The 27,880-nt window shown below is 46.7% G+C and overlaps 1 protein-coding gene across 1 annotated transcript in view; it reads right to left on the bottom strand.

The window, feature by feature from the left end:
• The window catches only part of Chit1 (chitinase 1), a 40,253-nt gene that overhangs the window by 2,606 nt on the left and 9,767 nt on the right, over positions 1 to 27,880 (bottom strand). Inside the window, 11 exon segments of the mRNA XM_075989562.1 lie at positions 151 to 354; positions 1,185 to 1,287; positions 1,807 to 1,809; positions 2,469 to 2,593; positions 2,799 to 2,886; positions 2,888 to 2,944; positions 4,255 to 4,310; positions 4,884 to 4,978; positions 4,981 to 5,044; positions 5,047 to 5,075; positions 8,644 to 8,673. Coding sequence (XP_075845677.1) covers positions 151 to 354; positions 1,185 to 1,287; positions 1,807 to 1,809; positions 2,469 to 2,593; positions 2,799 to 2,886; positions 2,888 to 2,944; positions 4,255 to 4,310; positions 4,884 to 4,978; positions 4,981 to 5,044; positions 5,047 to 5,075; positions 8,644 to 8,673 — 854 coding nt within the window.

Raw genomic sequence — 27,880 nt, 5'->3', positions numbered from 1 at the left:
TAGAAACAAGATGACCAGGGTAGAAAGGAGTTCCCTTGGCCAGAATTCTCCATGCTTCTCTCCTTTTCTCAGCAACTGCAGGAGAAGCCCTATCACCTCTCAGGAGCTCCTGGCCCTCCACCATACTCAGGATAGTAAAGGCCTTCTTACCTCAAAGTAAGCCAGTATCCCTCCTTCTCTAGAATAGGGGCCTGGAGTACCAGGTCCCGTGGCTGGGGCCCCAACTCTGTTGTCTGATGAAGAGGCCAGGGTGAAGGAGCCTCCATAGGTGGGCATCCCAAGGATCAGTTTGCTGGCAGGTGTCCCCTTCTGCAGCCAGAGCTGCACAGCAGCATCCAGATAGAGAAGGAGGGCCTGGTCAATCTGTCTTTACCTTAGTTCTGATTGCCCGAGAATGGGGTTCTAGCAGATGCTCGTATATGCATTAAGTCCTTGAACTCAAATGGCTATTTGTATTAGTTTACTCTAAACACTTTACCTGGCACACAATGGACTATCGGTGACTATTTGTCTGGTCTACAGTTGCTGGTTCCAAAGCTCTGAATCTGGCTATTGGACCTTGCAGCTTCTCTCCCAGGGTTCAGGAGTCTAAGGTGGGACTGAAGGAAGATGGGCAGGAGTGGGTGCTCGTGGAGAGCCTTGGCTCCAGCAGAGGAGGTCCTTCCTCCCCCGTCTCTCTAGAAACTTGACTTGTAGGTATAGACCGGGCTATGGAAAGTATCCAGACTTCTCAGGAGAAAGAGTCGGGCAGGAAAAGACAACTGTAGCCTAAGACCAGCCTGGCCTTTTCTGAGGCTGGGCAGTTCCTCCCTGAGTGACAGTCTCTCCTTGGCATCACCAACCCTGGACTAGGGATGAGCATGTGAAACACGTGGGAGTCATATTGGCTGGAGAGCCAAGTTCCAAGGAGGCTTCGCCATTGGTTCCCCTGTGTGTCTGATGTCATTAAAGTGACTTTCTCTGTTATCTAAGATGCTGCCGAGAAGTGAGGCTTCACCCCCAAGAGTGCAGGATAGAACAAAGTGGCAAAGACACCAGGGAAACCCTGGTTCCTTGGTGTCTCGCTTGGCTTTCCTGGTTTTCTTTTTCATTAAGGGGTTGGGGTTCAAATGAGGCCACTGAGCAGGTCCTGCCAGAGGACCCCGTCATGCCCACTGACTCCTTACCACACTGAACCCCAACACTGCCTCACTCTCTTCTTGCCTTTTGTAGAGGGGGCCGTTGTGTCCTGTGGTCTTTTCCCAAGAGCCATGGAAGTCATAAGCCACAAGGTTGATGAAATCCAGGCTCCCGCAGGAGGAGTAGGAAGAGGTGGGAACATGGGTGGGAGATGACGACCGGGGCCTCTCAACCTGCTTCCCTTAGTGTGGGTGGGGGGCAGCATGGGGTGGGAGGTTCCCTTCTGGCTCTGTTCATGACATTCTCCACCGCCACCCTTAGACCAGTCTCCTTCGCACTGTGGGGCTGCCCACTGTCTTTGGTGGCCTCCCCCTGCTTACTGTCTCTTTGGCACCCTCAAGTGCCTACTGTCCTGTGCTGGTTTGATTTGGCCACTTTGGAAGCAATTTAGCTCAGTGCTTCCCAAGCTTTATGATTATACAAGTCCCTTGAGAATCCCACTAAAATGTAGGCTCTTACTCAGCAGGCTGCATTTCTAACAAACTTTCTAATGCCCCCCCATACACACACACACACACACACACACACACACACACACACACACCCCACACACTCCACGTAGCTGGCCTGGCACTCACTGTGCAGAGCAGGATGGTTGCAGATTCACTGAGACTCTCCTGTCTCTACCTCCTGAGTGCTGGGAATTAAGGCACACACTCACACACGCGCGCACACACACACAAGCGTGCACACACACACACACACACACACACACACACGCATGCACACCAGCTCTCAGGTGTCATATGGGCTACAGCTCCACACACCACACTGTGGAGCTAACATGTGACCTCCCATATTCTTGGAGATGCTTAAGGGCTTTGCTCTCCCTCCCTGCTCCAAGGGTGTTCTTTCTTTAACTATGAGCTCCCAAGGAAGAAAGGAACAAACACCCCAACCGCAGCCCCCCCACACACACACCTGCAAAAAAGATCTGGAATAACTGAGCAGCAGATACAGAAAATGTACTTCCCAGACACCAGGGAGCATCTGAAGGCCACATCCTTTTGTTATTGTTTTTGTTTGTTTGTTTGTTTTTCAAGACAAGGTCTTTCTGTGTAGCCCTGGCTATCCTGGAACTGGCTCTGTAGACCAGACTGGCTTCGAACACCCAGAGATCTGCCTGCCTCTGCCTCTCGAGTGCTGGGATTAAAGCTGTGCACCACCACCGCCTAACTGAAAGTCACATTTTGCAGGCAGAGATTGGCTCCATTTCCGAGGAGCTCAAGCACCCTGGACCTCTCCAGCCTTGGAGGACATGGGGTCTGCATAGACTGCCTGAGACTCACAGAGCAGTCTTGTCCACCTCATAGCCAGCATCCACATGGTCTTGTCCAGTGGGCACTGCTGCAGTCAGAAGGAGTCGTTCCTTCCCTGAGCTCTGGGCTTCCTCCTGGAAAGCTGTGGCCAAGTCCTGCGGGGAGAATGCGGAGTGAAGGCAGGAGCAGCAGGACCCTCCACCCTGTCACACCTCCACCCTCACCCATGGGTGTTCATACTCTGCAGTCTGAAGCTGCTGGCCTTGGGGACACAGCAGCACTCACGTACTGTAGGGGCACCCCCCCCCCCCCGCCCCGTCACTTGGCAGACTAGGTGACTCTAGTCACACCCAGCCATACTTGCAGCAAGGCTGTGAATCTATCTTTGTCTACTGTGGGGCTCCTGCTTCCTGGGTACTCCCAGTCAAGGTCAAGTCCATCAAAACCTTATGGCTGAGGTGACAAAGGTCTGCCTGTTGCTGGCCGTGGCCACCATATCTGTGAACCTGTGAAGTGATGAAAGGGTGCGGCCTGGCTGGGGCTGGACCAGAGACTACTTACTGTCTTGCTCACAGGCAAGTAGGAATGTACTCAGGATCCCAATCTTGTATTTACACCAGGAGGGCTGTACGCTGGCTGCCAGGGCTACTGGGGTGTTTGATGACAGGTTAGGGCCTGGTTACGGGAAGGAACAATGAAAGTGCTCTCTAACCCCCAAAGTCAGTGTCACCGGGGCTGCCCCAATCCCCTTGCAGTTCCTTGGACTGTATCACTGTCATTCAGAACTACCCCCACCCCCTACTCTCCATGAGACTGGAAGAAAAGGCACAGACTTCTAAGGAGCCGTAAGGGGGACAAGCAGAGAGACCAGGAAGAAGCTGGGAAACTGGGGACCCCTTGGTTGGCTCCCTGGCAGGTTAAGTGGAGGGCTATGTGCTGGCACTAACCTTTGGGCTGCCCAGAGATCTTCTGAATTTCTACACTGGCCCCAGGGGACATCTTTCCCTCTCTTCCCTCCTTGGTAGAACCCCCCCCCCCAGAAGTCTTGGAATTTTTAAGGATTTTAACTTTTTTCCTTCAAACTGATTCTATTTTTATTAACTTCTAACATAATTAAATTAATGCTGTTAATTCTTAGGTCCATGTCTCTGGGAATACTGAGTTAAAAACCTTAACGATGTTAATAAAAAATGTGTTATTTTGGGAAGTTGAGTCATAACATCCATCGAATTCTCAAAAGGTCTCTTAGCACCAAAATATTTTTTAACTATATAAAGTTTTGGGAACAATATATTCTAGATCTTTAGGATATTTTTAGCTCCATTATTTTCATAAATAAAAAAACCCATTACAGATGTGGACAATAATTTGGCAGGCAAGCTCCATCTCACTGACAAGATATCTTATTCAAGCACTCAGAAAACAGGCTGTGCGCTGTCTGGAGTCCCTGGTCCCCTTTTCTGTCACTTCATGGAGGAGGAAACTGAGGCTGGAGTGGTCAGAGCTCTCTGCTGCTTTAGATTCTGGCCTTCTGATAAGACTGGGTCTCTGCCTCCAAAGCCACAGAGAAACCCTGTCTCGAAAAAACCAAAAAAAAAAAAAAAAGACTGGGTCTCTGCAACCTGGAGCCAAGCCTGCACCACTGCCATCCTAACCTGATAAGGGCCTAGAACCAGAGTGAAAAAAATCCCACGGTCCAGGCCCCCACCCCTTGTCATGCTTTGGCTTGCCTGACCTTCCCTGAGGAGGGCTTGTCAGCCAGTGTGCCACATTCCCTTCCAAAGGTTCTGCCACCCTCTCGTCCAAGTCCACTCACTTCTGGGTACCAAAGTCCCAGCCCTCGACAGCTAACAGAGTCTTCAGCTTGGGTTCCTGAAAAGACAAGAGATGTGCGAGGCTGCATCTCACCAGCGTGTAGGATGGGCAAGAGCTGAGGTGAGAGAACAGTAGGGACAGGTCTGAGCATGCGCTGACTCCCGTGTACACAGCTGTGTTGAGTGCGTTTGGAGATGTAGCTTGGGACAGCAAAGACATGTGTGTGGCAAAGAGGACCCTGTGTCTAACTGGGACAGCATTACACAGGAGCACATTCCCAAGGAACTCCGGAAGTAAGTGACCAGGGTCCCCAGAGGGGCTTTGTAAGGTAGCTCAGGATGGATACATTTTAGAGCATGCCCAAGAGGAGGGAAATTGCTCAGAGTAGAAAACAGTTCTGCAATTCTGATCTTGTTTAAATTTAAACCAGAAGGGGCCTTTACAATTTTCTCATCTACCCCTATCTCTTCTATATAAGCACAGGTAAGCAGAGAGAGAGACGGGGGTGGGGTGGGGGGGTGGGGGGGTGGGGGGGTGGGACAGGGGTGCAGGTCGATGCAAGGATGGAGAGTTTCTGGATGGAAGAGGGGTAATCTGTCCACCCCTCACCCCTCCTCCCATTTGCCTCACATCTTCTTCAGGCTGTTTCAGCTCCTGGTAGAGAAGTTTGTTGTTCCACTCTACAGAGCTGGGCTGGTGACTGTCCATGCCAGCAAAGGCATACTGGGGTCTATGTCCCTGGGTAGGAATCGCGCTCCCCCCCACCCCCCCCCGTCCCGCCCCCAGTCGGTGTGTAGAAGCAGACCAGTTTTGCAGCAGAGCCTCTTGGGTAAAGGGGTGGGGATTAAAGTCAGAGAGGCCCTGGGAACTGGTGGTCTCCACCCCAGGTGAATAAAGCCCGTGAGTTCTTAGTTACCCAGCTGAGGGTTGAGAGCTGGACAGAAATACGGCTTGCTTTTGTTTGGACACCTCCCAGTTAGGAAAGCGTTTGTATAGGTTAGTCATGGGCTCACAAGCCACCCGTCACTGGCAGGACCCTCATTACCAAGCTCACTCCACCCCAGTGCAAACCGAGGTTCACGAGCCTGGGAGACTTCTCAGCCAGCGTGACTCCTGAGAGGTTCAGAGTCCAGGTCCCTCGGGCCAAGGCCTGAATGACAGGCTTCCGTATCTGCTCCAGGGCCTGAAACGCTCGGCAGCCCTAGGCGGCCCCATCACAAGGCCCAAAGGGAGTTAACATGACATGTTCTTTTGCCAAAGGAAGAGAGTGGAACCTTCAGAACACAGCTGGGAATACTTCACAATGCCAATTAAGATGCAAATGTGTGAACGGCAGAGAGAGGCCGTTCCAGTCACGGGCCCTGGCTCATGTTTCTTTAATCTTCCATTAGAGCACTTTGCATTTATTTGTTATTCCTTGTAGAGAGCCTACATTTGTCAATGTTGCGGCGAGGGTAAAGCGCCTATATTATGCGGGAAAGGTAGCTTCTGTCCTGCGTCCTTATAACTTGTGAAAGGCTACAGGGCAGGCCCCGTGCCCAGTGGGCTAACGCTGATGGTCCCTTGAAAAGCAGCCCTGAGTGAGGACCAGGGCATCAGAGAGCAAGATTTGTGGACTCCATCCCCATCAGTCAAAACAAACTCTGGGTCCATGTCTGTTTGGTCTTACTCCATCTGGTCTCCGGGGTCTCCTCCTGAACAGCTCCGGGACACACAAGGTAATATTTCATGCCAGGGACTTGGTGGAGTGGTGAGCTTGGTGTCGAGGCCCTGGGACTTCCTTTCGTTACAACAGAATCTCTTTACAACCTCCTGACTGTACCCCCTATGTGTGTCCAGTGTCAGGGAGAAGGTGGAGGAGGGGACAGGGTATAAGGTGACCGTGAGTGAAAATTCAGTTCATGGATACCCAACCCTGAGCATGTGGTCAGCTCTGAAAGAGGAATGCTTGGATAGTCGGTGGTTCTGATGGAAATAAACCAGGAATGGATCTTGTTAGAAGGAGTGAGTGTATAAGGATTGGGGAGTTCCTCCTAGCTAAAGGAAGAAAGAGGAGACCCAGGCAGGAAAGACACCCCAGAGCACGAAGGAAAGAATCAGGAGGTCACGTGGAGTCATGTGTCACCACTGCCCATCAGATGCTCCAAGTGCATTTTACACAACAGTGTCAATATGACGCTGAGATAAAGCAGACCCTCTCGTATACCAGCCTACTGCTTATATAATCAGCGTCCTCCTCTTGAAGTGGGGTCATCCGCCCACACAGTGTCTCGTAGGATAGCTTGACGGCTGTGAGTTCACGGCTGAGTTCTGTTCAGGGTGCTTGCAGACATTAATTCCTGGTCCACAGGTCTTCTCCCTGTGCTGTGCTGATGTAGCCTATGAGCGGCCAGGGCTTCCATTAGCTCTTGGAGAAATCTCTCGCCTCACTACCTCCCCATACACGTTACCTCTCTGGGCTCCTGCCTGACCCCTCCTGTGCAACCAAGAGAGGAGATGAGCACACAGTTCTAAACCTAGCATGCCTGGTATCTTCAGAAGAAGAGCCTGAGAGGCCAGCATCCCTGAACCACTGATGCCCAGCAAGCAGGTGGGATGGAAAGGGACCTGAGGGTCTGAGTTGTTGAGATGCCTGGGAGATCTGAGATCTTTTTGTCTGACGTGGGGGCCCCCTTCTGACTCTCTTCAGTTCCACACCCACCGGCACATGCAAGCACAAACATCCTCGCTGAGATGAGACACAGTACGGGTCCACAGGGCTGGACTTGGCTTCCCGTAGCCCTGGGCTCAGAGTCTGTGGGAGAAAAAGAGCTATGGAAACTGCAATACACACTAAAAAATGTGCAGATGCTCCCGGAGCAGATGCAGGAGCAAGGGATCTTGGGAGACACAGAGAGGAGGACACAGTTGGTCCTATGGCCTGGAAGGGGTCAGCTAGTGGGTGAGAAGGCAAAATGGTAGTAGATGCCCGTCAATGGAAGAATGGATGAAGAAAGTGTGGAATATATACATATTAGAGTATTACTCAGCGGTAAAAAACAATGACATCTTGAATTTTGCATGCAAATGGATGGAATTAGAAAACACTATCCTGAGTGAGGTAACCCAGATCCAAAAAGATGAACATGGGATGTACTCACTCATAATTCGTTTCTAGCCATAATAAAGGACATTGAGCCTATAATTTGTGATCCTAAAGAAGCTAAATAAGGAGAACCCAAAGAAAAACATAGTTATCCTCCTGGATATTGGAAGTAGACAAGATTGCCGGGCAAAAATTGGGAACTTGGGGGTGGGGTGGGATGGGGGTAAGGGAAATGGGGAGAGAAAAGTGAGAAGGGGAGGAGGGGGAGAGCTTGGGGGAATGGGATGGTTGGGATAAAGGAAGGGTGGATATGGGAGCAGGGAAGTATATATCTTAATTAAGGGAGCCATCTTAGGGTTGGCAAGAGACTTGGACCTAGAGGGGCTCCCAGGTGTCCAGGGAGATGTCGCCAGCTAGTTCCTTGGGCAGCTGAGGAGAGGGACTCTGAAATGGCCCTATCCTATAGCCATACTGATGAATATCTTGCCTATCACCATAGAACCTTCATCTGGCGATAGATGGAGATAGAGACAGAGACCCACATTGGAGCACTGGACTGAGCTCCCAAGGTCCAAATGAGGAGCAGAAGGAGGGAGAACATGAGCAAGGAAGTCAGGACCGCGAGGGGGCACCCACCCACTGAGACGGTGGGGCTGATCTATTGGGAGCTCACCAAGGCCAGCTGGACTGGGACTGAAAAAGCATGGGATAAAACTGGACTCTCTGAACATGGCGGACAATGAGGGCTGATGAGAAGCCAAGAACAATGGCACTGGGTTTTTATTCTAATGCATGTACTGGCTTTGTGGGAGCCTAGCCTGTTTGGATGCTCACCTTCCTAGACCTGGATGGAGTGGGGAGGACCTTGGACTTCCCACAGGGCAGGGAACCCTGACTGCTCTTCGGACTGGAGAGGGAGGGGGAGAGGAGTGGGGGGAGGCAGGGAGGAGGCAGAAATTTTTTCAATAAAATATATATATATATATATATATATATATATATATATGGAATGGTGGGGCTTTTAGGGAATTGCAGGGGGCTGAGCTTGGAAGTTAGTTCTCCTGGTCCAGCAAGAGCTCTTGGGATATGTGTGTCCATCAGTGATTTTGTGTGCACATGTGCTGGAATGGAGGAATATAACAGAAACAGTGTTGGTGTGTCTGTTTGTGAGCATATGTGGATGTATGTGTGACTGTATGTGTGTGTATGTGCACATGTGTGTGTAGTGGCTGGGATGGGGGAGTAGAGCAGAAACGGGGATGGACTGAGGGAGCAAGTACTGGCCTGAAAAGAGGTGTCATTTACTCCACTGGACCATCAATGGAGGCATCACACCTGATAAGCCAAGAAAAGAAGCCAAGGTCAGGATACCATTCTCATGGTCACAGGCCCAGGCCTCATGTGCAGGTGGCCTGTAAAATCAGAGTCATACAAACCAAGCTTCCTCCTTCCAGAGGAGACTCACGTACAAGTAAACTGTTCACCTCTTCACCTAGCCTTGACAGCCTGGGCCTGCTTCAGTCCAGGCCTGAATCCAGAAGCTGATGGAAGTTTTCACAGCTATGAGGATGCTCTAGAGTCTCAACAGAGAACGGGGTGGACTTGGGAAGATTATGGGAAAACAGCAGGCAAGTGAGGAAAAGCTCCTCTGTGGAATGGGAGGAGCCCCCACCTCAGGGCTAGGAAGAGCCCAGCTGAAAGGGCTGGGAAGGAGACCCCCATCTTCCGATGGGCTTGGCACCTGGTCCCTCTGGACCCAATGACTTGTGAATGTGCCACTTGCCACAAGAGGCTAAGAATGTTCCAGCAGCCTTGGAGACCTAGTAGAATCCTTCAAAGAATTTGTTTCTTTCTGGTGACCTTGTGTTTTCTTTTTAATAAAAAAGAAAAATCTGCATGAAGTTTTCAGGAAAAGATTGGGAGACCTTGGTGATTAAGAGCGCTTGCTGCTCTTGCAGAAGCCTTGGGTTCAATTCTCAGCGCTCACATCGGGGACCTCATGACAGCTTGTGATTCCATTCAAAGGATCTGGTGTCCTCTTCTGGCCACTGTGGGCACTGGGATGCATGTGGTGCACATAAACTCACACAGGCATGTATACATATACAAAAAATAAATTATAAATACACATGATATAAATATATAAAATAATATTTTATAAGAACACCCACCTTCTTGGCCCTCAGGATGCTTTCTCAGAGGACAGCCAATACAAGGTTAGGGAAGGTGACCCTTGGGTGCTGCTTCTTGAACCTGAATACTCAGGAGGGAAAAGACATCCAGCGCAGGGGCTCACCAGGAAAGGGCTTGTGGAAGAACTTCCCCTTACAACACAAACACTCTTGGGCTGGAAAGGGTAGTCAGGCTAGGAGGCATGGACAAGTGGAATGAACCCAACATCTCCTGCGCCCTTTTGCTTCCAGGCACAGTGAGTATGAGGGAGGCACAGGCCACGCACACCCTCACACACCATGGCTCTTGTCCACTCTCCCTGTCCAAGACTACGCACCTGCCCAGGCCATGACTGCACCATGATGCTGGCTCCGGCAGATGCCAGTCCTGTGCACACCAGCTCCACAGATCTCGCTCTGCTCTTAGCCGACTGGCCTGCTGTGCACAGCCCACCTGAGGGAGGAGGGATAAGGACTGTGGGTCGCAAATGGAGAACTGGGATGTCCAGTGGCCTGGCTTGAAAAAAACACGACACATTGATCTTTCAAAATTCTTGCTTTTCTGGAACGATCAAAGGATGAAAAGTGGACATTTGCTATGGCCAAATCAGGAGGCAGAGGGAAGAAGTTGGAAGGGAGTGCAGCCTTTCTGTTGGCCAAGCGTGACCCTGCTCTTTGTGTGGGCTGGTGGACACCGTGTGCAGCGCCAAGCCTCCTGCCACCAAGGAGAAGACAAGGGACTCACCAGCCAGGGCAGCTGTGGTCTAGAACAGGTCCCCCAGTCTTCCACAGCCTTCCCTGAACTTCAGTTCCTCCAGCTGTGAGTTAACTGGCTCACAAAGAAGCTATTTTTACGGTATTATTTTTACTCTTTCCATGATACTAACTTGTTTCACCTGTAGCGAGCTGCGTGGTGTCACACCTGATGGAGATGTATAATCAACTCCTGAGATGGCTAATGCCTGACCTATGCTATGATCACGCAATGATTATCAGCTGCCTGCATATGCGTGAACCTATGGGCAGTGCCCACCTGGCAGTTCGGGGTTGGCAGCCCATGCCTACTTAAGGGCTGGGAGAGGTTTGCCCGGAGAGGGAGGGAAAAAGGAGAGAGGAGAGAGGTCGAGGAGAGAGAGGAGAGAGAGAGGAAAAGTGAGAAAGTGAATAAAGTTCTGGAATAAACTGCAGTGAGAAGAGCTCCGGTGGTCGCGTCATCCTTGCGGGACGAGGGTGGCCGTGACATTCACCCATGATTGAGGAAATATCCACAGTGATAAACAGTGATTAAGAAACCAGCAGTAGTCAAGACCTGTGCAGTGCCAACTCCCTACAGCTTCTGTAACGAGCTGGGACCCTTAAAGCAGGAACTTCGTCTGCCCTGGCTCTGGAGGAAGCAGTCTGAAATGAGTGTGTGGCAGGGCTGTGACCGCTCTGGAGGCTCTAGAGGACTTCTCTTTCATCTTCTAGATCTGACAACTCGAGTCATCCAATGACCTGTGGCAGCATGCTCCCGCTCTGCCTGCCTGCGTTGCACATGCCCTTTCCCTGCATCCTCGTGTGTTTTTCCTTGCTGTCCATTGACTCAGGGGTGTGGTGTCTTTGCAATGGGGCCTCACCATCCAGGTCCAGAGGGAAACCAAGAGCATTGGCAGTAGCCTGGAATGTTTGGAGGTCTATGGGACCTCACTGCCCAACGTTGCTAAAAGAGATGACCCACTCCTGGCACTGGGCTTTTTATTTGTTTGCCGGTGGTGTCTAGTAAGGGCTTTGCTACCCTGTTACAGGGTGGCTCCATCTAAATTTCATATGGGAGCTTCTACAGTAATAATGGCTGTACTTCTGCAGTATTAAAGTCATTTTCGTATGGCGTTTTCAAGAGATATTCAGTGTTAGTTCTCTTTGCTCTACCATTTCCTCCCCCAATTAACCCTTCCCTCTCCACTAACCCCCTTTAAGGCTCTCTGCCACCGTGTTCTAGCTCTCTTTCCTTGAAACTCCCGCCATAGCCTTTTACTAATTTCTTGACCTCTATGGGGAGTCCAAATAAAACATACATATATGAGGATTTACTCACGGATGAGAGAAGACATGTACTGCCTGTCTCTCTGGGTCTGGGCCACCTCCCTCAGAATGGCTGCTTTTAGCTTCACCCATTTACCTGAGAATTTTACAATTTCATTTTTCTTAACACCTGAGTAATATTCCATTGCATAAATGTATCACATTTTCATGATCTATTCATCAGTAATGGAAATCTAGGGTGTTTCCATTTCTTGGCTACTGTGAGTTAGCTGCAGTGAACTTGGATGAGCAGGTCTGTCTGTAAGAGGATATACAGTCCTTGGTGTATGTGCCCAACAGTGGTTTGGTGAATCATGTGCCAAATCGATTTCTAGCTTTTTGAATACTGTTTCCCATAGTGGCTGCACCAGTCTGTACTCCCACCAGCAGGGAATAGTGCTCCCTTTCCCCCATATCCATGAATTTGTCAACTTTTGTTTTGTTATTTTTTTTTATAATCTTAGCCATTTTGACTGGAGTAAGAATTAATCTCAAAGAAGTTTTAATTTGCATATCCCTGATTGCAAAGGCTGTTGAGAATTTTAAAAAGCATTTCAGAACCATTTGTAGTTCAACCTCTGAGAATTCTTTTTTTTTTTTTTTTTTGAGACAGCCCTAGCTGTCTTGGAACTCACTATATAAACAAGGTTGGCCTCAAACTCTCAGAGATCCGCCCACCTCTGCCTTCCTAGTGCTGGGATTAAAGACAGGCACCACCATACTCAGCTTCTACTTAGGTTTATGCCTCATCTTCAATTGGGTTGTTTGCTTGATGTGTAGTTTTTTGAGTTCTTTGTGTAGTCTAGATACTAACCCTTGTATATATAGTTGGTAAAGATTTTTTTCATATTTTGTAGGCTGCCTCTTCACTCAAATGCTGGTGTCCTTTGCTGTACAAAAGGTTTTTTTTCTAATGTCCCATTTATTAATTGTTGGCCATAATGGCTACACTACCAGGATCCTGTTTAAAAAGCCCTTTCCTGTGTCAATGAGATGGTGAGGTATGTTTCTTGGCGGCAGCAAAACGATAGATTCTGTTTTCTAATCAAATCTGTTAGTGTCTTGTGGAGGAATTGAGACCGTTGTTGAAAGATGTATATTAATTCCTGCAATTTTGTTTGCTTTTGTGTTTTCTCAGACATCTCAATCTGAAGAGAGAGGTCACAGGGAACAAATAAACAAGACCAAGACAAGTAATCAAAAGATACCCGAGCCCCTCATCTCTCTCCCAGCCCCGACATCCCCGCTTCCATACAAGTCCCTTCTCCCATCCAGACCTCTGTCTTCTTCTGTAACCCACTTAGTTTAACGAGGGCCAACTGTCTGACCACTGGAGCCTGGCAGGCTCAACCTGTGGATCTGCAGCTGAAAACGATGACAGCTCTTTGAAATGATTACATAATAGGTGTAATGAAAACTCAGGAGTCAGAAATGGAGATAAAGACCTGGTAAACGCAGGACAGAGGAGAGTCATTTGGCTGACTCTCTCTCCACGTTTTTTTCTGATCCACCAGCCCTGGAATACTTTTTCCTCTCTCCCTGTCCTCTCTGGCAGACCTCCTAAGTCCTCCAAGAACTCTATGGCTGGTCCTGGCCAACCAATCGCTGACTTGGTGCTTTGATTTAAGGTGGTTTATTGGCACAGGAGGTTGGCTGCATGAACAATTCTCCCACAACATTTCTGTTTTTTTTTTTGTCTAAAAAGGAAAGGTTTTAACTCTAACCATGTGAAATTATATATACTAAGAATAATTATCAAGTAAGAAATATATTCACAATGTCTAGTTCATTAGTATTTGCCAAATTCGGAGAAAATATTCTATTATCTATCTTAATCTTGGTGAGTCCAAAGTTTTGTACCTAATTTACTTTCTATCATAACTAAGGAAAACTGTAACTCTAACTATCTAATCTTTAACCCCATCAGAGATCCAAGAAACATATAACATTACCTGAGTAAACAGGAAGTGCAGAGCCAACAACTTCCAAAACTAAGAAAGGACAGAGACATCCGGCTGCCTGGACAGTCACCCCAAGGTTCCTCTGCAATGTTGGGTGTAGGTGGATTTTTCTGTCCCACCAGTTCACTCCCAAAATCATCACACATAGACTTATTATTAATTATAAATGCTTGGCTGATAACATAGGCCTGTTACTAACCAGCTCTTTCAACTTAAATTAGCCCATACTTTTAACCTACATTTTACCTTTTTTTCAGCACGGCATGTTCATCTCCTACTTCCTTGGCATCTGGCCGGGAATCTGCCCTCCTCTGTGCCCTCTTTCTGTCCACAAGCTAATCTTTACCTGCCTAGCTCTTGGCCATTTAACCCCTTTCCAAACCAATCCAAGTGTCAAATCTTCACAGTGTACCAAGGGATTATCCCACAGCAGTTGGGGCATCCATCTTCAGCCTACAGGCCTAGAATACCTGACAGACTTTACTGTGAAGCAGGAATTTTGAGGGACTGACCTACTTTGTCTTGACAAAGTTTGGTAGTTGCCTTATTTTGTGTCCAGCTTGTCCATTTTGGACAGCATACTGTCAGCAGTTGAGGCAAGGACAGTTTCTTTGCCCAGTGACTAACTTTGCCATAAATGAAGCAAACTCCTCATGGAGGTTCTTCAGCGCCCATCATCGTCTCTGAAGTAGATTGGTGCTGCCAGGAGTAGATGTGTCTCACTGCCATGAAAAGTCTTAGGTTATTAAAACATCTTAAGTGCCATATTCTGTAGGTATCTGAAGTGTTTGAAAATCCCCTATCTAAAATATATCTCTGTTTAATCTTGAAAACAAACCTAACATGGTCACAGATTTGATTATTAGAGATGACTAACTACTAACCTGTATTTCTGAATTATACATTACATTTTAAATGAGCTGCTTAGGTAAAATACCTTAAACAAGAACAGAAACATATATACAGTATGACAAAAATAACCTTAAATTTGTATACATATACAAAAATATTTTAAATAGGAGTAGAAACATATATAGAGTATGTTAAAAAATAACCTTAAATTTGTATTAATATACAAAAAATATAAAATATTGAGACTAGTGATTGTTCAAAAGTATACTCAATGATCCACCCTTTTATCCCATCATTTCTGTGCTATACCCCCCCCCTTTCCCCTTCAGAAAGAGATCCCTGAATCTAATCTCCATTGTTCAGCTTTTTTCCTGACCATGACCAATAGCAACTTGTAACCAAGTCCTTTAAATGATGACAAACATCCATTGAATGACCCAAAACCATTCACCCCACCTCTTGGGAATGTGGGCCTTGTGTTCTCAAAATGACTTCCTGTTGTCAGGGACCCTGAGAATATGGAGATAATGGTCAAGTCCTGGGAAAGTTAGCTGTATCTTTTGTTGTCCAGTCTCTGTATAATGGGAAAGTATAGGGCTTATCTGAATTCTTGACTAGAAGTGGTCTGTGAGGCTGAACCATCTCAGCTAGCAGCTTTGAAGTTGTTTTAGATGCAGAATTTTGAGGAAACTGAAACAGGCATTCTGGGAGGCTGGAACACCTGGGCTACATGTCTTTGTTGGTGTTTACTCCTTTTGTTCTGAAACCACATAAACTTTTAAAGGTAACATATTCATCTGCATTAACACATGCGTGGAATGTGTGGTGTGCACAAGTCAGCTAAAGATGATTTTTGGTTTTATGTTTGAGCAGATAAAAAGCATCCATCAACTTTATGAGTCCGTTTGGACTGTATAACCAAACTGCTATGTAAATCTCCATCCATGCCATGTGACAGGATGGTACTATTAGTCATGAGAACTCTGTAGCCAACAAGATCTGTCATATCTCATCCAGTCTCAGGACTATTCCCACAGTAGAGGGATCAGCATATGTGCCACCTGTGTGTAGTCTTCCTCAGTTTCTTTTTTCATGTCTGTAGTCAAGATTTTCAGGAGGTCTCCCCCAATCAAATCTGATCTCTATTCACTTTGAAGGAACCCATAGCTTTTTGTCTCTTGTGGAAACAACAGCATAACCTCTCCCTAACACAACATGTTTTCTGACTTTCACTTTGAAGTTAAGACATTCTTAAACTATAGAGGTTGGTTTAATTTAGCAGTTTCTGTAATGCAATGTCTCTCAGCAGCTATTGCTTTTTGTACATTAGCGTTTAAAAAATTCAAATTGAATGAAACACCATACAAGATCGAGACACCCTGTGTATTTTCCATCTTTATGTAACTTGTTTTTAAATACTACTTTACTCTTTCTTTAAAAACTTTATTATTTTAAATTATTTTTTCTATGACTGTCTATGCCCATTTTCTTTTAGTTCTTCAGTATCTAAGCACGTTTTTAAATTTACTGCACATTTTTAGAGGTTTTCTGTATCTGGACCTGGGGCTACTAAACACTTGCAGTGTTCTCTGACTACATTAGACAAATCTTAAACTACCATGTCGACCTTCGAATGGCTCAGCTTAACATATGGTGCTGGCTCATGGCGCTGGCTGGCGGCTGGCTCCAGCCTGCAGGCAATGGCTGGTAGCCTTGTATCTGTACACTGAAGTCTACCCAAAATACTGCAGTCACCCGGAATCCTCGCCAGGAAGCCATATTGGATTCCATGTTCAGGACCTTTTTAAAAACATTTTCAGGCCGTATGTGCAAATACATGGCCTGACATTGGGCGCCAGGTGAAATGGTTACTTAAATTGTTTCAGTATAATAAAAACTCAGGAGTCAGAAATTGCGATAAAGACCTGATAAATCCAAGGAAAGTGGAGAGTCGTTTGACTGACCCTCTCTCCATATTTTCCCAATTCACCAACCCTGGAAATCCTCTCTCCTTCCTCTCTCTCCATGTCCTCTCTCACAGGCCTCCTAAATCCTCCAAGGACTCTAAGGCTAATCCTGATCAGTCAATCCCTGGTTCTGCCCTTTAATTTAAAAGTGGCTTTATCGGCACAGGGATTGGCTGCACAAATAATTCTCCCACAACAACTCTTCCCTGAGAATCCACTGGCAGCCATTAATTCAGCAGTTGTGGGAGCCTCTCCCCTTCCTTATTTGACTGGTGACAAGCCCAGTTTACTTTCTTTTTTCTTTTCTTTTCTCCTTTTTTCTTTTTCTTTTTGGTTCTGTTCGTGACAGGGTTTCTCCATAGCTTTGGTGTCTGTCCTGGAACTAGCTTCTTGTAGACCAGGCTGGCCTCGAACTCACAGAGATCCGCCTGCCTCTGCCTCCCGAGTGCTGGAATTAAAGGCCTGTGCCACCACTGTCAGCAACAAGCCCAGTTTTCTGCAGGCCCAGTGGAGGCATCTGCAGCTGCTGTGATAACCATGATGCAAGGCTGTGTCCTGACCAGAAGGCAGCATCCCATGTCCTTCTCCCCATCTTCCAGCAACCCTCCTCCACCCCAGACAACCCTTTTGTATTGTCCCCTGAGCCCAGTACCCCATGGCCTTCTCCCCATCTTCCAGCAACCCTCACCCACCCCTTTTGTAATGTCCCCTGAGCCTTAGAGGAGTCGGAATGAATGCTCTGGTGAGGGATGGGCATCCAATCCTCATTTACTCTTGGCGTCTGGAGCAGCCATGGGTCTCTGTATTGACTGATGTTCACTAGCAAGGAAAGCTTCCCTGAGGAAGTCTGGAATTAACTTTTCCACTTTGTTTTGTTTATTTCAAGACAGAATTTCTCTGTGTAGCCCTGACTGTCCTGGAACTCTATTTACAGGTGGCCTTGAACTCAGCGATCCACCTGCCTGCCTCTGCCTTCTGAGTGCTGGGATTAAAGGTGTGTTCCACCACCATTTGATGATGAGATTAGTTTTATCAATAGGCATAAAGATAAATATTTAGAAAGCAATTTGGAGCTGTATCAACTCAGCTACACAATGACACTAAGTTGTCCCCTGGGGTCCACGACTTTCTCAATCATGGGTTTTTAACTGGATTTATAGATTAGTAGTTCAGATCCAAACAAAGATGGCTTAGGGAGTTCACAATTTAGCTCACTACAAGTCCTTGATATGTGCAGATTACCAGTGCTGTGTGAAATGTCTGGTATGTGCACAGACTCCAGGATCCCCAGGGATGCTAAAACAGCTACAGGATTTCGTGTTTGGTTTAATATGAGGAGTCTGATGGCCAAGAGGTGAGGTTTGGGTGTAAAGGCCATGGCCACCTGTACTGGCCAGTTTTTATGTCAACAGGACACAAGACAGAGTCATTTCAGAAGACTCCTTTGGAAAAATGTCTCCATCAGACTGGCCTGTGGGAAAGCCTGTGCTACATTTTCTTGGTTGATGATTGATGTGGGAGGACCCAGCCCACTGTGTGCCATATCTGATCAGGATGCTATAAGGAAAGCATGCTGAGCAAGCCACAAGGAGCAAGCCAGTAAGCAGCACCCCTCCATGGTCTCTGCATCAGCTTCTGCCGCCAGGTTCCTGGCCTGTTTGAGTTTCTGTCCTGGCTTCCTTTGGGGATGGGTTGTGATGTGGAAGAGTGAGCTGAGATAAACCCTTTCCTCCTCCAGCTGCTTTTGGTCACGCGTTTCATCCCAGCAATAGAAACACTAACTAAGCCCCTCTAGTGAGTCGGAGCCCCTGAGCTCTGCTTCCTTTGCTCGTCAAGAGAACTCTTCAGAGGAGTGCCATGAAGTCATGGCATGGAAGCTGGTACTCTTGTTGTTTTGGATTTTGGAGACAGGGTCTCGCTTTGTAGCCAAGGCTAGCTAGCCTGGAACTCACTATCCTCCTGTTCCAGTCTCTTGAGGCCTAGGCTTGCAAGAGTATACTATATGGTGGCTACTTCTGCCTGCTCTCTGAGGTCACCAGAGATCTGTCACCTCTGAGATAAGCTCTCTCTAAGGTCCCTCAGAAGTTGACCTTGGTACCCATGTGGTGCTCTGTGTCCCCTCTTTCCTGCAGAGAACCAGCCTTTGTTTCAGTGTTTCTGCCCCCACTTGGGATCCTGGAGCTGTCAGAAGTGCCTGGAATCTGCTGCTGGGGGTGGGGAGGGGGTGGCCTCACCTCCATGGCAGACTGTCTGGCAGCTTCATGTCCCCAAGAGTACCTGGTGATGGTGTCCAGCTGCGGAGCTGTTTGAGTGTCCCAGTGTGCCAGGGATTCTGCACGCACCACAGCCACCATTAGCATCCCAGGGTTGGTGCAGCTGCTCTTCTCTGTTTTAATTGCTGTTGTTTTCTTCTCCTTCCTGTCCTACATCACTGCTTCATGGGAAAGTATGTAAAACCTAGTGTAGACAGCAAACAGGCTCCTCTAAGTGGCTCCGCGAGAATCTGCTGCAGTTCAGGGGCTCAAATCATGTCTCCTCAATATTAAGATAGTGTCTCCTTCTTAGGACTCCTAAGGCACCTGCTAACAACCCACTAGAGAAGGCCTGGTCTCCACACAAGTGCCTCAAAAAATGCAAACATGTCCCCTGATTCCTCACACTGGCCACTCAAAGTTGCTCATATCTGTAATCCCAACACTCTGAAGACTGGGGCAGGAAGTTCACACAAAGTTAAGGCCAGCCTCAGCTACATAATGAGTTCAAGGTTAGCTTGGACTACATGTAGTGAGACCCTATTTTAGATAAAACAAGCAACAAACCCACATGGAACTTTATTTACATTAAACAAGGAATAAAACCAGGTCAAAGGATATCACCAGTACTGCTCAGAACTGGAATTTTGGTTGTTACACAAGTAATACATATGCATGTTTACACACACACACACACACACACACACACACACACACACACACACTGCACACACACACCAGGAAGAAGCCCATCTTCCCAGCAGGGACAGAAACTTCGTGAACAATTCTGCATTGCACTGACTGAAAGTAGGCAGCCTGTGGTACTTCTGGGGGAACTCTGGGTAGAAGAGCACCGGTTAGGAGGCAAGAGAGTGATACAGCTACTCAGCAGACTGTACAGTTGTATCTCTGTGTGTGTGTGTCTAGGCATGACTCTAGAATGATCGATCTGATGGTCAGACATGATTCTGCCAGACATCAGGGAGGATGTCCATCAGTCCCTGGTGAAGGCTGAGTGCAGGAGGCAGGACCACAGCAGGTAAAGCGGTGGAGGAAGGCTCCCTGGGGATAAACCAGACCACCACCTAAGTGAAAGGGTCTTGGTCCCCAAACCAGGTCACCTTCTGCAGAAGAGAGATCCTTGGCCCCTCTGACATACCCTTCACAGCTCCAGCTCCCATGCCTTTGTCTCCCTGTTCCTTTCGAGGGAAGCCCTCCTTAGCCCTTAAATCTCACAGAGAACTCCCACCTTGTTCCTTGGCAGTCAGTTACCTCATACAACCTTCCCCAGTTCCTACTTAACTCCTTTGGTTTAGAACAGCCAAGAAAGCTCCAGTGTTTAGACAGGCAGAACCGGGCATCCCAATGGACTCCCCAGGAAATGACTTTGGGGGCTTTAAACCCTCTGGGTCTCACATTCCCCTCCCAGGAGCTCTTCCCCAAACAAATGCAAACACATCTAGTATGGAACAAAAGGAACCTTCAAGACCAGTCTCTGGTCCCCAGTGCGGAGCCGCCCTCTCCATCCCAGCTGAAGCAGCTGGCCAGTCGCAATCTCTCACTGCTTCTGCTGTGTAAACTGGAGGCAATCCTGTCTTCTTGGTCATGCTGTAGGCCAGATGGACCGGGTGTGGGAAGGCTTTGATGTTGACAAGGTTCCAGCCAGGTTTCTTGGAGAGGCTGCTGCTGTGACAGCTGGTGCCACACTGTCCCCCAGCTTCTCATCTCTGGGGTTGGGTTGGCCATCCCCAGGCCTGGGCTTATTCTTGTACTCTGTATGCAGTCCTGGGAAGCAGCATGGGGGGAGCTCTCAATGGATAGCCATTGAGTTTGCTTCTCCACAGCAGTAAAAGACATCACCAGACACTCAGTCCCCAGTCACCTACAAATGTCCTCTCTTCTCTACCCTCACTGGCCAGGTGTTGCCAGCTGTCCGCCCTCTGTCCATCTCCTCCATCTCCACACTGGGGTCAGTGAGCACTTTGCACATCAGCAGAACTCTTAGCCACACTCCCTTCTTCCTTTCTGCCCTCTGAGCAGCTGGGTGTTCTCTGGGAGATTTTAATCAGGCCCTGCCTGGTCAGCTTCTTGTCTAGTTCCCTTGGTGGTATCCTATGAGACTTAGAATGAGACAACTCATTGACCTCATCTCTGGAAAGTTCCCAACATGCTCTTCAAGGAGGCCTTCACATCTGCCCTTGCCACCGGCTGAGTGTGATGCCTTCTCTGCCATCTCCACACACTTGTCCCCGTTCAGACTTTCCTCGGCCACCCGTTCATTCATTCATGCATGCATTCATTCACTGTTTCCTACCACCAGAATGTAAGTTTTCTCTTATTCACTCAATCTCTAGTGCATAGAGTATTTCTCAATGGGTGTTTAATTCATATTTGTTGAATGAATGAATGAACGAATGTGGTCCACTGAGATACAGTGATATAACAAGAATGTGTGTTTGCACCCTGCCCCCAGTTCCCAGCACAGAGCTCCTTACCCTTTGATGTTCTCTGAGACACAATCTAAGGTGCAGTTTTGGTTCTGATATTTGGCCTTTGTCCTTGATACCTGACACAGAGTTCCTAGTCACAGGAATGTTGCTTGCTTTAATTGAACATTCCTTAGTAGGCTCGTGTATGGGGACTGGTCACCAGAAAAACAAAAAACAAAACAAAACAACAACAACAACAAAACCAAACAAACCATAACTGGAAGCTTGCAATATTCAAGTACATTCTTCATTTCTGCACAGGAAATTCTAATTTCCATTAAGAAGATGCAATGAGGGATGGCTCAGCAGGTTAGGTGCTTGCTGCCAAACCTGGTGACCTGATCGTAATCTCTGAAACTCACATGGTGGAAGGAGAGAGAGCCAAGTCCTGTAGATTGTCCTTAGACCTCCACAGGAGCATCATGGCATGCATGCCCCCCCCCAAGTATAATAAGTAAGCAGAAATTGTTATAGGGGAAAAGGCGTTCCCACTGGGCATGCGGACTGAACAGGTCTCCTCTACCTGCCCTGAGTCCCTAAGGTATATAATGCCATATAAATCTGCCAGGACAGAGCAAATATAGGATGGGGCGTGAGAGATCTCAGCAAGTGCTTGGAAGACGGAAGTGGAAAGAACAGGTGTGTGTGGCTTAGCAGATCTAAAAAGGCTGGGTCCTCAGGTTACAAGGAGAGGTCACAGGCAGTGTGAAAACTGATGCCAAAGCACCTGGAAAATACAGGAGTCAGCAGAGCTGGGAAGTAGGTGAAAGGTCATGTGAGTAACCTGTCAGACCCCAAGATCTTCTCTACCCACATTAAATATGAGCAGAGTAGTTCTGAAGACTTGAGAGCACCTGGCCTAGTACAGGGTGGAGGCTAGAGGGTCCCGTGACAGATGCTGGACCAAAAGGTAGAGTTGGGGACAAAGAAACTAAACAAACATCTGCACACCAGCCCATATGTTCAGACCCAACATGCTACCCCGCCTGTGCCCCCAGAAACCTGGGGAGAAGGTTGAAAACATTTCAGCCCAAGAGAAGAGTTACCAAACGGCAGGCTACTGACATTCAAATGACATTTGTGAAGCCCTAATGGACTAACCCTCTCCTGCCTCCCCAGTGGGGGACCTCACTCAAGCCTCCAGATTCCAGTGCCTTTGGTTGTCTATGGAAGAAAAGTTGGATCACCAGATGTGTGAGCAAAGAGCCCCAGAGAGAGAACAGACCACAGGGAGAAACACTTGGAGAAACTGGAGTGACAGCTATGAGAGATTCTGACCTTCTAATCTAAGGTGGTTATGCTCTGCAGGTGTGTGTGTGTGTGTGTGTGTGTGTGTGTGTGTGTGCGCTGGGTGTGTGTAGTGTCCCTGCAAGCATCAGTGAAATGATCTGCAAAGAAGCAAGAGGGAAAACTCAGTTCTCAGTTCAGCTGGACTTAGCCACGCTGGATCAAACTTTTGGAGTTTGATGCCAGGTCATTTGTTGTAAGCTTATTTAAACACAGTACTATTTGGGAAAAGTTTCCTGGTGTAATAGAATCCCTGGTACATAACGAGGAATGATTGCATTGAAACTCAACTCAAAGTACATGTCATTTCTTCCAAGAAGATGGGTTCTAGAGATAGGCTACATGTATTAGTTTAAGAGGCTAGGGAAAGATCTGGCATGGCCTCGGTCATACAGATAGCACAGAGGTCATTTAAGCTACTAGCCTAGCATTCCTGTTTCCTCTGGTCCTCTGTGGGCACAAGGGCCTCTGTGCCCCCAACACTGCTCATCAACAAGCATGTGTTGCTTCATGATTTAAATTACTTTATACCGTCAGGTGTGGTGGTGCATGCTCTTAACCCCAGCCTCCCGCACTCAGAAGCAGGGACAGGAAGATCTATCTCTGTGAGTTCAAGGTCAGTCTGGTCTACACAGTAAGTTCTAGGCCATCCATGGCTACAGAGTAAGACCCTGTCTCAAAACAAACTAACAAAAAATACCAAAGCTGAAAATACCTTCATTCTAATCAGTTGACCTAAAAATTGGGTCAAACAAGATAAATTTTAGAAATCTGCTACATAATTATGTAATTATAGTTAGTTATTGTGTATTGTACATCTGCTAAGAAGATCTATCTCATATTAAGTGTTTTATTGCAAAAATAAAAACTATATTGCACCTATTTGTCAAATGTCTTCTAGTGCGGCAGTTTGAATGAGAACGGCCCCTATAGGCCCCTATAGGCTGATGTGTTTGAATATTTGACTCCCATTTGGGGGCACTCTCTGCCTTCCGCTTTCGGTTTGAGATGTGAGTTCTTCATCTCACCTTATGGACTCTAATCCCTAGAATAATAAGCCTAATTAAGTGCTTTCTTTCATAAGTTGCCTTGGTCATGGTGTTTTATTATAGCAATAAAAGAGTAGCTAAAACGAATGAAGAGTTTGGTACCAGGGAGTGCAATATTGCTGTGGCAGACCCAACAGTGCTATTTTTTTTTTAATATGGAAGACTCAGGACTAAAAACAAAAATGTAGTTGAACACTGTAAGCATTGCTTCAGGGGCCATCTTAGTAGGATCCCGGAAGACAGCATTGCTGAGAGCAGTGTGTACTGCCAGCCCAGTTCAAGAGGTTTCATAGAGGACAGTATTAGTAACTGGGCTAGCAGATGTTTTGTGATATTTTGGCAAAGAATGTGGCTATCTTCTAAAGTTAATTTAAAAGTATTGGGCTGATTTCTTTGGCAGAGGATATTTCAAGACAGCCTAATGCTGGCTCTGTTGCACGGTTATTATAATCACTCTTAAGAAGACCTACAGTGAAAAAGAGCATGTAGGACAGAAAGACATAAAAACTGTACATTTGGGAAGAAAATAATCACCAGGAAATTTAATGCTGGACCCAAGGTGTGGTGGTTTGAATGAGAATAGCCCCATAGACTTTGATATGCTGTAGCGTCCACACTACGGGACGGTACGTGAGCCAGGAACTAAGCTAGAGACTTAAACACACACACACACACACACACACACACACACACACACACACACGAGGACACGGGTCAGCCTTGATGCAAGAGTGCCAACTTCATTGTGCTCCAGGGAAGCTTATATAGGGATCCTTAACTGATAGCCACGCCCCAGCTCTCAGCATCTTTCAGCTGCAGGCCTCATCAGAACCCACTCCCCTACCTTCAGGGTCTCTTGCTCAGAGCAGCTGCAGGCACAGGTGTTTTGCTCAGTTCACTCCAGCAGGAAAAGGGTCTGAGGCAGGCAAAGAAAGTCAAGGAGCCAGGGGTCTGCAGCCCCCAACAATAAGTGAACACTTGGTTCCCTAGTTGGTAGACTATAGGAAGATAAGGCCTACAAGGCCGAGTGATGAGCCAGCCTGGACTTTGCCCAAGGGCTTAGCAACATGCGCTATCCGAAGTCATGATTGTTCCTAGCCAATGAGGGGTGGCCGTGCAATGCCAATGGATTGGAATGTAGCCTGGGTGCAGGGAGGAGGGTCTATAAGGCTCTCCCCATTGCGGAATAAATGAATCTGTTGTTCGCCTTTTACCTGAGTCCCAGGGTCTATGTTGTTGATGCTACACCTTCCCACCCCCTCCCCTGAGAGAACCATTAGGTCCCAACCACATCTGGTGCCCACACGGTTTCTGGTCATCCCCCTCTCCTTACTCATGGATTGTAGTTTAGAAGTTATATTCTTTCATAATTCTTTGAAATTATAATATGAATACAACTAGTTGGTGCTTGTATAATTTTCCTAGTACTTCCTAGGTCACATTTTAACTTCACTTAACCTTCCTCCAAACCTATGTATTAAATTTTCCTCTACATTTTATATCTTAAAATGGCTTTTGTTGCATCTAGACAATATTAATTTAGACTTACCTATAATTTTTAAATTTTTTCTTTTATTATTTTTATGTATATGAGTGCTTTGCCTGAATGTACCACTTGTCTGAGGTGCCCTCAGAGGCCAGAAGAGAGCGTAGGATCCCCTGGGACTGGATACCATATGGGTGCTGGGACCTGAACCCAGGTCCCCTGGGAGAGCAACCAGTGCTCTTAACTGCTGAGCCATCTCTCCAGCCTCTGGTTTATTAGTTTTAATTTTGGTTGCTTTCAAATCTTTATCTCTAGCTTTTCATCTAGAATTCCTTCTGTCTGATGACTATCTGTTAATAGTTTCTTTAGTGTAAGTAGGCTGGTAAAATCATTTCACTTTCTTTTTGCATGAAAATGTTCCACTTCATGTTCTTCTTAAAGTGGCTTTCTGCCGGGAACAGAATTACTTTCTCTTGGAACACTAATTACATCAGCTCGCTGTTACAGTGCTTGTGCTCCTGACAAGGCATTAACTGTCGGCCTATATCTTGTTCCGTTCAATGATTTCAAGATTCTATATTTTTTATATCAATTTTACTCTGCTATAGGTATCGGAGCGTTTTGTGTACTTTTGTTTCGCTGTGGAGTACCTGAACCCAGAGCCTGACACCTGCTAGGCAAGTGCTCGGCCACTGACCTGCACCTAGCCTTCATTTACCCTTTTAGAAATACTTCATGAATCTCTGAATTCACGTCTTTCAACCACTTTTAGAGGTTTTGCTGTGGACAATGGTCTTGTACCCTGTTACTTACATTGTATTGTTTTAATAAAACGCTGATTGGCCAATAGCCAAGCAGGAAGTAGAGGCAGGGTGACCAGGCAGGAAGTAGAGGCAGGGCAATGAGAACAGGAACACACAGACACAGAGGAAGCCAGATGAGAATGCCTCACTGATAAAAGGTACCAAGCCATGTGGCTAACACAGGCAAGAATAATGGGCTAATTTAAGATGTAAGAATTAGTTAATAAGAAGCCTGAGCTAATAGGCCAACCAGTTTATAATTAATGTAGATCTCTGTGTGCTTCTTTGGGACTGAACAACTGTGAGAACTGGGTGGGACAAAAAACCTCTGTCAATAAAATGGCACCAATGTGGACAACTAAATCCACTTAAAACCTGAGAGAGTTTGGGAAGGAATTCTAGACACAAAAAAGAACAGATTTAAGCATGGCTTCTTGGTAGCAGCATTTTCTCAGGTGAACTCTGTTTGCTAGAGGTAAGTGCGTCTCATTTAAGAGAGGCTTCCTGACTGAGCTTTAGCTGTAAAAACCTTGCAGTTCTTTTAAGAGGCTGTACCACCAAACACTTAAATGGTGTTTATGAATAGCCGACTACAAGTTTCTTGGTGGTGGCAGGAACCTTGAAACTCCATAGAGTTCTGGCAATAAACATGGCTCTGGTTAGTACCTCTGCCATGAGGCTAGACTCTTAGAAAGTTAAGGAATGGGCTGGATTCAGCCATCAAAGCCACAGATTTAATCCTATCCACATTGCTTAACAAATTAAAGACCATTGTGGTCAGAAAATGAGAGATACAATAAAGATAGTTTCAGATGAAAAATCCTCTAAACAGTTTGCAGTGTGTTTAAAAATATATGTAGGCTTTGGAGAGAAAAGAATGAGGATAAAGTCCTTAAAATAAAAAAGAAAGAGAGAGAAAGTGAAGGTGTGGTGGCACATACCTTCAATCCCAACACTTGGGAGACAGAGGCAGGTGGATCTCTGTGAGGTCAAGAACAACCTGATCTACAGAGTGAGTGCCAGGACATCCAAAGATACACAGAGAAACCTAGTCCCCCCCCCAAAAAAAAACTAAAAATAAAAATAAAAGAAATAGAGTTTAAATTAAGACACGTAAAGATGGAAAATACACAGAATCTGGATACTGTATGTTATTGTGTTGTCTTTGAATTGTTTGATCATAATTCAAAATTTTCTTTAGGTCCCCATAAGGTTATCAGTGCACCCAATCAGCAAGAAGTAGCCTGGAAAACTATGCCTGCATTCCCAAAAGAGTGGATTATGAGTGTTTTTCTTTGTTTAGAGTGTTGGTTGCAAGTTGTTATGGATAATGGTCAGGAAGAAAACTAAACAAAGGAGATTAGATTCAGAGTTCTTGTTTTGAAGAAAAAATGGGGGGCAGTGCTGTGGGACAATGGTCACTTATATTGCATTGTTTTAATAAAATGCTGATTAGCCAATAGCCAGGCAGGAAGTAGAGGCAGGGTGACCAGGCAGGAAGTAGAGGCAGGGCTAACACAGACAAGAATAATGGGCTAATTTAAGATGTAAGAATTAGTTAATAAGAAGCCTGCGCTAATAGGCCAACCAGTTTATAATTAACGTAGACCTCTGTGTGTTTCTTTGGGACTGAACGGCTTTGGGACCAGGGGAGACAGAAGCCTCTGTCAACAGGTTCTCTCATTCATCCTCTCCTCATATCTTCTTCTTTGAGACAATATCTTACTGTGTATCCCACGGTGAATTTGAACTCACAGCAATCATCTTGCCTCAGCCTCCCAAGCACTGTGAGCCACCCCACCTGCTAGTCATGCATTTTGACCTTCACGTTCCTTCTCTCTTCCCTTAGACTCTAACTAGATACATGCTAGAACTGCTCGCTTCTCGCTACTGTATTCCTTATGCTTCTTGCTCCCCGCTTGTTCTTTTCCAGCTTTTTCCTCTCTGTCCTTCATTCTGATCACTCTTTTTCTGATCCATCTTCCAGTTGACTAATTGTCTCCTCAACTTCATCTAATCTGCGAAGTTCTCCCTCTGAGTTCTTAAACTCGCTTATATTTTTCCTTTTACAGTTTCATATTTGCATCTCTTTTCAAGTCAGCTTTGTTTTCTTGCATAGTTTCTGGCTGTGAACCGAAATAAGCCCTTTCTCCCTTAAGTGGCT

Source organism: Microtus pennsylvanicus, chromosome 10, assembly GCF_037038515.1.
Source record: "Microtus pennsylvanicus isolate mMicPen1 chromosome 10, mMicPen1.hap1, whole genome shotgun sequence".
Lineage (NCBI taxonomy): Eukaryota > Metazoa > Chordata > Mammalia > Rodentia > Cricetidae > Microtus > Microtus pennsylvanicus.
This window is presented reverse-complemented; position numbering and strand designations above follow the sequence as displayed.